At 40.8% G+C, this 12,281-nt stretch overlaps 1 protein-coding gene across 8 annotated transcripts in view; it reads right to left on the minus strand.

The window, feature by feature from the left end:
- The window catches only part of MICAL2 (microtubule associated monooxygenase, calponin and LIM domain containing 2), a 336,247-nt gene that overhangs the window by 25,337 nt on the left and 298,629 nt on the right, over positions 1-12,281 (minus strand). For all 8 annotated transcript variants that reach the window (XM_075325683.1, XM_075325690.1, XM_075325688.1 and 5 more), the window contains one exon: positions 6,430-6,523. In XM_075325683.1, the coding sequence (XP_075181798.1) occupies positions 6,430-6,523 (94 nt within the window). The remainder of the gene's footprint in view (positions 1-6,429; positions 6,524-12,281) is intronic.

The following is a 12,281-nucleotide window of genomic DNA, read 5'->3' on the forward strand; positions in this document are numbered from 1 at the left end:
AAAAAAAAAAATCCGCATCAAAATCCGCGGCAAATTTGCGGTAATCCGCGGTAAATCCGCGGCAAAAATAAGGTGCGGATTTTCATGCAGAAAATCCGCAGGTACATTCTACCGTGGACACATAGCCTAGTGTTACAGATGACCCCTTCCTCACCAGGATGAATAAACCAGGGAATATGTTAACCACAAGTCCCTGTACAGACTAGGAGTTACCCTAAACCTAACCCTGATTTCTCCCTGCTTGACTGCAGAGGCTGGAACCCTAAAATTATACAATGGCAACCCCCACACATCGGCTGACCTTTACTGCACCCTCAACTATAAAACAAGTATAACACAAAACAGCCAGAGGGTGAGACACCGGGCTAAAGACGTGTTCACACAATCCTACGAGGAAGATGGAGGAAAATTAAAGGAACCCAAAAGACATGCAGAATAAGTGGAACCATTCCAAATCGTAAAAAAAAAAAAAACAAGGGAGTGTGCTGGGAAGAAAAACACAGACACAAACTGCAGGGAAAAGCAAAAGAGATAAGTCCGCAAGATTATCCTAAACTGAGGAGCTGGAATGCCAAACGTCCACCCATCTTGGAATATAGCGAGCAATAAAGACGTGTGTTTATGGTGAGTATAAATTGCCCCTCTCAAGATGTAATTGGGCAAACAAAACAAGAAAGTGAACACGCCTAAATAAAGTGAAATAGAAAAACAAAGCAAAGGAAAGACAAGAGAACTAGCAGCAGTTGAACTGAGACAAAACAGGCTTTGGTCCAACAGGGAGGAAATCCGACCACACACCCAGGGGTCACTGGATCGAGCCACAGAGTTGAGCCATGACCTTTAGTATGCATTAGTGGATTGTTTTAATTTGCATGAGGAGGATTATATATCTCAGGTGTTTTGTTAACATGTATTTATTGGTTGTTGTTATCGATCAAGAGGTCAATATATCAGAGGATGTTATATGTATCAGGGAATAATTACACATCTTCTACAGAGTCACATTGGATGCAGTTTAATAACCACAGATGTGTAATATGAATAATTAATGAATTGCTTTGTTAATGGGTCATTTCAATATGACTTTACAATCTGAAGGTTATCGATCATTTATCTAATTAGATCACAGCTATTAATATCTAGGATTCAGCTTCACTCAGGTCAAGAGTTCATTGTGAATATACATAGATAAGCTGCATAATTATAGGGAAGACATCAGAAGGGAGGTGATACGGAGGTGGCCAATAATCCTAATGTGATTACTATATGATTGCTCCTTATTAGAAAGCTCAGGGGTCTCATCTCCTGGGACTTCTCTCCTTACTTTGGATCCGTATTAGTCTGGGTTCATCTGGCAGGATATATATGGGGGTCGGTTGTGATATTCGTGGGTCTATCATTGAGATATACACAGTATATACATATATATATATATATATATATATATATATATATATATATATACATATATATATATATATAATGTGTGTGTGTCTAAAAATTGGGAATATGGGTACAATGACTCTTGCGGGTGTATTCATACTACACAAGCAAACTTAGCCAAAAAATGAAGTGACCAATGAAGTAAGAAATGTATTAAATCTTTTATGAAGTATAATCTTAATACACTAGATATAGAATATTTAAGCCGAAACCTCAAAATGAGCCCAAAATTACGTATACATGCACAAACACAGGCAGATGCTGAGGGTTAATAGACAGTGATTGATCATGGTGGCCATGTCTAATTTGGTGTGACACCATGAATTTCAGGCTTAGTACCAGCTGAAAATTCAAAGCTGGTATTATTATCTTTATTACCTAGTGTGCCACCGCCTCAGGGCCGCTGGACGAGCTGAATAAAACGACTGGAAATGGGGCTAAGAAACAATGCGCCATTTCTAGGAGCGGCTACGGTATTTAGTGTATGGGGCCCAGAACGCTTGGGCCTTACCACACTAAGAATTCCAGCCCCCCGCTGCCTGGTTTTACCTGACTGGTAATCAAAATATGGCGGGAGCCCACACATTTTTTTTAAATAATTAAAAAAAACCAAAAACTAATGGGCTTCCCTGTATTTTAATTGCCAGCCAAGGAAATGACATCACACCTGGAAAGAGACCATGCATTCTGGCATCTTCCTTTGTTCAAAACCAGAGTGTATGATCTGCCTTCGGGTTAGTGGATGTGACCAGCTGAGCAAGACTACATGACTGTCCCCTCCTCTATAAGCTTTATGGCTGTGTGCAGTTCCTGCCACATACGAATGTATGGGCTGGTTTCAGGTTACTCCAACAGGCAATCACAGATGCCCATTCTCTGTGCCAGTGTCTGTGAATGCCTGACATCATAGTACTGAAAAAATAAAGAAATCATTAAAAAAAATGACATAGCGCTCCACAGTATTTTTGATTCTTAGCGCAGGTAAAGCGAACGGCTAGGGCTGCCACCCCCATCTGCCTTGCTTTACCTTGGCTGGTAATCAAAATTCAGAGAAGCCCAATATTTTTTTTAATTGTTTAAATAAAGATTTTTAAAAAACATTGCGTGGGCTCCTGCCATATTTTGATAGCCAGCCAGGTAAAACCAGGCAGCATGGGGCTGGAATCCTCAGCATAGGGTGGCCTAAGCTGTCTGGGCCACCCCTGCAGCGAATTGCAGGCCCCAGTCACCTCAGAAAATGGCACATTCATAGAAGCGCTATTTTCTGGCGCTTTAGCCGGCTTGTCCAGCGGCCCTGATGCCGGTGACATGCTAGGTAATAATTGGGTTACGGACAGCTTTGTATTATTGGCTGGTACTAAGCCTGAAATTCATGGTGTCATGCTAAATTAGACATGGCCACCATGAATTTCTAGTAAACTGTAAAAAAACCCCACAACACATAATAATTAATTTTTTATTAGAAATAAAACAAAAAACATTTAGAGACTCCATCTTTATTATAAAAAAAATCCTTAGTCCGATGTAGTCCACAGGGAGAGCAATGTCAGCTCTTCTTCATCACTCTGTACAGACAAGCATCTATACAGAGAGAGAAGCAGGCTGACAGTGATAGTCAAAGTTCAATCGAGTCTATGGCTAAGCCATGGACTCGGGTGAACCCTGACGTCACTGCAAACACAGCCGAAAAAAGCCGAAGACTGCCGAGTGATGAGCAGTGCAGTGAATACCGCCGGAAGTTAATGATCGGAGCCCAAAGCAGAAGCAGCCGGGAGATAGTGGGTCTGCAGGATGTGTCGCTGGACCGATAAGTATAATCAGAATGTTTTTTAATAATGGGCTTTTTTTTACCGCCCCTGGACCCGAATTGTAACACGGGTTTCCCAGGAAAACCTGTGTTCGGAACCTTGTGCACGAACACTATGTGTTCGGTACGGGTCCAGAATTTTACATTTCTGGTTCGCCCATCATTATCTATTAACACTATGTGTGTGTTTGTATTTGTAATTTTGGGGCTACTTCCTTGTCCGTCATTTTAAATATTTTATATACAGTGTATTACGATTACACTTCATAAAGATTTATTAACAACAAAGGTCTGAACTCAATATTCACTGTTCATAAAATTCAAAACAACATTTGAGAAACAGAAATTGTCCACAAAAAAAACAGTGATTTCAATAAGTTTTATTTATGAAATAATTAATAAAAATATGCATATCTGTGTTAAAAACAATAATAATTATAATAGTAATGATACTTCAACACGAGGGACGATATGTAAGCAATAAAACAATAAAACGTGCACCAGAATATATACAAAGCCGAACTGTTTATCAAAATTAAGTTGAAATCACATAAAACAGTATATTCCAAAAGTTCATGTAAAAGGTGAATATAGAGTATTTTCCTTAAAATCTTCATGCGTTAGAAAAAAATTTTTTGTATCCACATATAAATAAAAATGTTTTATATAAAAGTGAAAAAATAAATTACTAATTTTTTTAATTTATAGACCAGTGAACAAGATGCATAAAAATATATATATGTGTGTGACTTTAAAAGTAATAACACTTATAATCAAAGTACAAAAAAGTGCATGAATCGTGTGAAAACTATGAATGAACAAAGTGCAATGAGCTAAATGCTCAAAAATCACAAAATTATGAGTGAAACAAATCACTAAATAAGACAAAAAACAAGGTGCAATGTGCTTACTTTCAAATAGAGTCACATGAAAAAGTGGAAAGAAAAAACCTTCACGCCCCCTGAGGAAGAATACTTGGAAACGTACGTCGGGGTAGAGGGACGATACAGCACCTGTACTTCTGGTAATTATTACTGCTTTTGAGCACGTTAACACCTTATATTTTCAGCTACTTAATTTGCTATATATAGCTGAATACTCTGCCGTATTTTGCTGTTTGTCTTTATTGGAGATCTTGTAGCTAATAGCGTGCATATGTTTAAAGGATCCTTGGTGAATTAGTTCCTTCCTTTTCTTATATTTTTCATGCGACTTAGTATAAAAGTCTGTACATTGCACTTTGCACATTGAGAGTCCTTGGCAATTACCGTGCATATGTTTAAAGATCCTTGATGAATTAGGTTTTTTCTTTCCACTTTTTCATGTGACTCTATTTGAAAGTAAGCACATTGCACCTTGTTTTTTGTCTTATTTAGTGATTTGTTTCACTCATAATTTTGTGATTTTTGAGCATTTAGCTCATTGCACTTTGTTCATTCATAGTTTTCACACGATTCATGCACTTTTTTTGTACTTTGATTATAAGTGTTATTACTTTTAAAGTCACACACATATATATATTTTTATGCATCTTGTTCACTGGTCTATAAATTTAAAAAATTAGTAATTTATTTTTTTCACTTTTATATAAAACATTTTTATTTATATGTGGATACAAAAATTTTTTTTCTAACGCATGAAGATTTTAAGGAAAATACTCTATATTCACCTTTTACATGAACTTTTGGAATATACTGTTTTATGTGATTTCAACTTAATTTTGATAAACAGTTCGGCTTTGTATATATTCTGGTGCACGTGTTATTGTTTTATTGCTTACATATCGTCCCTCGTGTTGAAGCATCATTACTATTATTATTATTATTATTATTATTGTTTTTAACACAGATATGCATATTTTTATTAATTATTTCATAAATAAAACTTATTGAAATCACTGTTTTTTTGTGGACAATTTCTGTTCCTCAAATGTTGTTTCATAAAGATTTAGTAATTTAATTTATTACTTCATTTGTCCCATCATATTTTGGCTAAGTTTATTTATCCTGGCTTTTGTGGAGGGTAATCATGTTTATCCTTGAAGTGCTGCATTATGGTGTATTTTATACATAGGATCGTTATTGTTGCTTTAACACCGGCATATGCCTACACCGTAAGACCTGCAACAAGTAGAACTGTATCATTTTCTATCTTGCTATATAATATGGTTTGTCCTCTAATACCGAGTTAGGCTAGGTTCACACTTCCGTTGTTTTGCATCAGTCACAATCCGTCGCCTTGAGGAATTAAGGTATCCTGCAAAATATTTTGCAGGAATCCAGTTTTTCCCCATAGACTTCTATTATTGTGACTGATGGCCTTGCGTTGCATCCGCTGCGTAACAGATCAGTCGTTTAGTGACTGACCGTCAGGTGGGAGCAACGCTGAATGAAACGTTTTTTGGAGCGGCAAAAAAACGGACTCCGCAGGTGTTCGTCACAATCCGTCACAAGCTATAATGAATGTCTATGGTGCTGGATTTCGTCGCAATCCGTCACACGACGGAATCCAGTTCTGGATTCCGTCATGCTCTACTGAGCATGCCCAGCATGTTTGGCACTCCCAGTGGGCTGTCCCAAACACAAACGGATCACGACTGATCCGTCAAAGAACGGATACACAACGGATGTAACAGACGCGACGGATCAGTTTTTTCACAGGATTCCTGTGAACGGAATCCTGTGAAATTACACATCAGTCGCGTCAGTTGACATCTCAAAAACGACGGATCCGTCATTGCTTCGCAACAACGGACCTGACGGAAGCGAAACAACGGAAGTGTGAACCTATCCTTAGCATATTGCTGGACCTGTCGGTTGAGGGTATGATGATAGCAGCTGAGGATTGGGGGATTCCTTCCATGATCGGGGGTGCATACCTTGGTGGCAGACACTGCTGATGCTAAGGGTTTGGATTTTAAGAATGGCCCCTGGGCTTTAGTGCAGTTAGTGCAGTGCCATGGCACAATGGTTGGTCTCACCGGTGATGGTCTTTTCTCGTTGATGGGGTCAAGTCATGGCATGATATGTAGCTTATCCTAGTGGTGTTGCCAAGTGTCGGTCTTACTCTGCTCCAGGTTGGTACAGCCCCTCGCAGCCCCCATATTGTGTTCCAGCTTCCATCCTCGAGCACACATCCTCCTGACCTTAAGAAGCTAACACTTATTTAGAAAGATTTACCTGTTTCTCCTCGAAGAGCCTTCTCCAGCTTGATACCTTGTATGTCAAGTGCTCGCTGCTTCTCTTCGGTTTCCTCGAGCTGACGTTGTATTGTCTACGGGAAGAATGATTTTTTTTTTGTTACACTGTTGCACTTGTGCGGGCGTTAGAGGCCGATTGTATAGAAGCCACTGTTCTACTGTAACCATTTCTTACAACACAAGGATGAAAAAGACCCATAGAAACATCTGTTCATCTGACATCCTTCTCCCGGGTTAACCAAACAAGGATGCACATGTACATTTCACGGTTACGGAAGCATCAAGAAAAGGAAGGAAGTTTTTATGTGAAATGTATTAGAATTTAGTTTTCCATTTTTCATATCACCATGTATATCAAAAACAACAAACAAAAGAAACAGAAACCAGTGTGAAAATTGCTAAACTTTATATTAAAGGGGTATCATGCATGACCTAATGAGAAAAAAGATCCTACTTTTCATTATAATCCTGTCTGTGATGATAATGAGACTGCTGAAAAGTGTTGGAAGTAGGAGATTAAAGGGGTTGTCCACTACTTTTACATTTATGGCCTATCATTAGGATAGGTCATCAATGTTTGATCGGCCGAGGTCCGACACCTCACACCCCCACTGATCAGCTATTCTCGGTCCCGGAAATCCTCAGTTCCACCGCTGCTCCATCTTCTGATAGTGGCTTTGGTCGGGTACTGCACATCCGCATCCTACTGATTAGAATGGGAGGCAAATGTGCAGTACCCGGTTATGGCCACTATCAGAAGTTGGAACAGCTCCGGAATTGAGCATTTCCGGCTGGCTGCTGCCGCCGCCAAGACTGATAACGGCTGATGTGCGGGGTGATGGACCCCGACCGATCAGATATTGATGACCTATCCTAAGGGGTACTTTGCACGCTGCGACATTGCTAGCCGATGCTGCGATGTTAAGCGCGAAAGTCCTCGCCCCCGTCACAGCAGCGATATCTTGTGATTGCTGCCGTAGCGAACATTATCGCTACGCCAGCTTCACATACACTTACCTGCCCTGCGACGTCGCTCTGGCCGGCGACCCGCCTTCTTCCTAAGGGGGCGGGTCGTGCGGCGTCACAGCGACGTCACACGGCAGGCGGCCAATCGAAGCGGAGGGGCGGAGATGAGCGGGACGTAAACATCCCGCCCACCTCCTTCCTTCCGCATTGCAGCCGGGACGCAGATAAGGTGATGTTCCTCGTTCCTGCGGCTTCACACACAGCGATGAACATCGTACCGTCGCTGCTGCAAAATTATGAAAATGTCGGACCCTACACCGATCATACGATAACGACGCTTTTGCGCTCGTTAATCGTATGTAAAAGGATTCACATACTGCGATGTCGACAGTGACGCCGGATGTGCGTCACTTTCGATTTGACCCCACCGACATCGCACCTGCGATGTCGTAGTGTGCAAAGTACCCCTAAGGATTGGCCATCAATGTAAAAGTAGTGGACAACCCCTTTAAGCTCTTTCTTCCTGTTCTGTGTACAAAACACTTTTCACCAGTCTCATTATCATCACAGACAGGTTTAAAATTAAACGTAGATTTTCTTTATTCAGAACATTGTGCAGGATCCACCATTCACAAGCTCACCACCTCCGTCTCCTTTTACCATGAACTTTGACCTTGAGCATGCCCAAAAGATCTGGGTAAGTCTATTGCTGCAAAATGTTTTTTCATATAGACCTTGTGGACAAGGGCTCGGATTAGATGGCTACCTTGGCATTCACAATAGCTACTCTGCTGACCCCCATCACCTCTACACCCATTTGGCTACTCCTCGCTATCTCTGGGCTTAGATACGGGTGGTTTACAAGAAAGCAGAGCCGGAGCTGGCAGGAGAGATTCTGTTTTCTTGTAATTACTTAAAATGAATGGTTCAGTGTCCATGACTGCATTACACACGGTGCGTCTGCGGTGCCAGCTCTGGGGATTGTGCCTGTGGTACAGACGTATTGACAGTACCCCCTCCCCTCCCCCATCTCGGCCAGTAAGCATTCGCTCTCCTTTATAGCGTTCGCTCTCCTTTATAGCGTTCGCTCTCCTTTATAGCGTTCGCTCTCCTTTATAGCGTTCGCTCTCCTTTATAGCGTTCCTTCAAGTCATAATGATTTTTGAGCTGTTGTATTCTGGTGTAAAGGATGTGAAAGCTTCAGAGACCTTGGAGAACAATGCAAGCGCCACAGAGCACAATTCCTTACAAACAAGTGGATTATTAAAGGTAAAAAGTTAAGTGTTATCTTTTCATGAAAGTGATTGACTGACGATTCTGTTATTTAAACTCACAAATTCTTTCCACGTGAATAAAAAGTAAAGATTTCATAAAAAAAAGGAAAAAAAACAAGTGCGATCATCTGCAGACCACTTCTCCTGTCCTTTATACTGGGTTCAATTCACAGTATCTGTGTTATTCTGTATATATACACTGCACAGTACCACTTCTCCTGTCCTGTATACTGGGTGGAATCCTCAGTATCTGTATTATTCTGTATATATACACTGCACAGTACCACTTCTCCTGTCCTTTATACTGGGTTCAATTCACAGTATCTGTGTTATTCTGTATATATACACTGCACAGTACCACTTCTCCTGTCCTGTATACTGGGTGGAATCCTCAGTATCTGTATTATTCTGTATATATACACTGCACAGTACCACTTCTCCTGTCCTGTATACTGGGTGTAATCCTCAGTATCTGTATTATCCTGTATATATACACTGCACAGTACCACTTCTCCTGTCCTGTATACTGGGTGTAATCCTCAGTGTCTGTATTATTCTGTATATATACACTGCACAGTACCACTTCTCCTGTCCTGTATACTGGGTGTAATCCTCAGTATCTGTATTATCCTGTATATATACACTGCACAGTACCACTTCTCCTGTCCTGTATACTGGGTGTAATCCTCAGTATCTGTATTAGGCTATGTGCGCACGTTGCGTACAAGCCCTGCAGAAATTTCTGCAGCGATCTGAAGAGCACATGTGCGCTTTAGATCGCTGCAGAAATGTCCGTAGTGAGCGCCGATTCCATGCGCTCTGCCTGCAGCTCCTCCCATAGACAGAGCAGGGGCTGCCGGCAAAGCGCAGGAAAGAAGTGACATGTCACTTCTTTTTGCGCAGCGCTTCGGCAGTAGCCGAAGCGCTGCGCTCTTAGACGCCACGTGCGCACGGCCCCTGCACAGTCTCCATAGACTGTGCAGGGGACGCAGGACGCATGCAGTTACGCTGCGCTACAAAGCGCAGCGTAACTGCATGTTTTTACGCGACGTGCGCACATAGCCTTATTCTGTATATATACACTGCACAGTACCACTTCTCCTGTCCTGTATACTGGGTGTAATCCTCAGTATCTGTATTATTCTGTATATATACGCTGCACAGTACCACTTCTCCTGTCCTGTATACTGGGTGTAATCCTCAGTATCTGTATTATTCTGTGTATATATACACTGCACAGTACCACTTCTCCTGTCCTGTATACTGGGTGTAATCCTCAGTATCTGTATTATTCCGTATATATACACTGCACAGTACCACTTCTCCTGTCCTGTATACTGGGTGTAATCCTCAGTATCTGTATTATTCTGTATATATACGCTGCACAGTACCACTTCTCCTGTCCTGTATACTGGGTGTAATCCTCAGTATCTGTATTATTCTGTGTATATATACACTGCACAGTACCACTTCTCCTGTCCTGTATACTGGGTGTAATCCTCAGTATCTGTATTATTCCGTATATATACACTGCACAGTACCACTTCTCCTGTCCTGTATACTGGGTGTAATCCTCAGTATCTGTATTATCCTGTATATATACACTGCACAGTACCACTTCTCCTGTCCTGTATACTGGGTGTAATCCTCAGTATCTGTATTATTCTGTTTATATACACTGCACAGTACCACTTCTCCTGTCCTGTATACTGTGTATAATCCTCAGTATCTGTATTATCCTGTATATATACACTGCACAGTACCACTTCTCCTGTCCTGTATACTGGGTGTAATCCTCAGTCTCTGTATTATTCTGTATATATACGCTGCACAGTACCACTTCTCCTGTCCTGTATACTGGGTGTAATCCTCAGTATCTGTATTATTCCGTATATATACACTGCACAGTACCACTTCTCCTGTCTTGTATACTGGGTGTAATCCTCAGTATCTGTATTATTCTGTATATATACACTGCACAGTACCACTTCTCCTGTCCTGTATACTGGGTGTAATCCTCAGTATCTGTATTATTCTGTATATATGCACTGCACAGTACCACTTCTCCTGTCGTGTATACTGGGTGTAATCCTCAGTATCTGTATTATTCTGTATATACACACTGCACAGTACCACTTCTCCTGTCCTGTATACTGGGTGTAATCCTCAGTATCTGTATTATTCTGTATATATACACTGCACAGTACCACTTCTCCTGTCCTGTATACTGGGTGTAATCCCCAGTATCTGTATTATTCTGTATATATACACTGCACAGTACCACTTCTCCTGTCCTTTACACTGGGTTCAATTCACAGTATCTGTGTTATTTTGTATATATACACTGCACAGTACCACTTCTCCTGTCCTGTATACTGGGTGTAATCCTCAGTATCTGTATTATCCTGTATATATACACTGCACAGTACCACTTCTCCTGTCCTGTATACTGGGTGTAATCCTCAGTATCTGTATTATTCTGTTTATATACACTGCACAGTACCACTTCTCCTGTCCTGTATACTGTGTATAATCCTCAGTATCTGTATTATCCTGTATATATACACTGCACAGTACCACTTCTCCTGTCCTGTATACTGAGTGTAATCCTCAGTATCTGTATTATTCTGTATATATACACACTGCACAGTACCACTTCTCCTGTCCTATATACTGGGTATAATCCTCAGTATCTGTATTATTCTGTATATATACACACTGCACATTACCACTTCTCCTGTCCTGTATACTGGGTGTAATCCTCAGTATCTGTATTATTCTGTATATATACACTGCACAGTACCACTTCTCCTGTCGTGTATACTGGGTGTAATCCTGTATTATTCTGTATATATACACTGCACAGTGCCACTTCTCCTGTCCTGTATACTGGGTGTAATCCTCAGTCTCTGTATTATTCTGTATATATAAACTGCACAGTACCACTTCTCCTGTCCTGTATACTGGGTGTAATCCTCAGTATCTGCATTATTCTGTATATATACACTGCACAGTACCGCTTCTCCTGTCCTGTATACTGGGTATAATCCTCAGTCTCTGTATTATTATGTATATATACACTGCACAGTACCACTTCTCCTGTCCTGTATACTGGGTATAATCCTCAGTATCTGTATTATTCTGTATATATACACTGCACAGTACCACTTCTCCTGTCCTGTATACTGGGTGTAATCCTCAGTATCTGTATTATTCTGTATATATACACTGCACAGTACCACTTCTCCTGTCCTGTATACTGGGTGTAATCCTCAGTATCTGTATTATTCTGTATACATACACTGCACAGTACCACTTCTCCTGTCCTGTATACTGGGTGTAATCCTCAGTATCTGTATTATTCTGTATATATACATTGCACAGTACCACTTCTTCTGTCCTGTATACTGGGTGTAATCCTCAGTATCTGTATTATTCTGTATATATACACTGCACAGTACCACTTCTCCTGTCCTGTATACTGGGTGTAATCCTCAGTATCTGTATTATTCTGTATATATACACTGCACAGTACCACTTCTCCTGTCCTGTATACTGGGTGTAATCCTCAGTACCTGTATTATTCTGTATA

The sequence above is a fragment of the Anomaloglossus baeobatrachus genome, chromosome 10 (genome assembly GCF_048569485.1).
Source record: "Anomaloglossus baeobatrachus isolate aAnoBae1 chromosome 10, aAnoBae1.hap1, whole genome shotgun sequence".
In the NCBI taxonomy this organism is placed as follows: Eukaryota; Metazoa; Chordata; class Amphibia; order Anura; family Aromobatidae; genus Anomaloglossus; species Anomaloglossus baeobatrachus.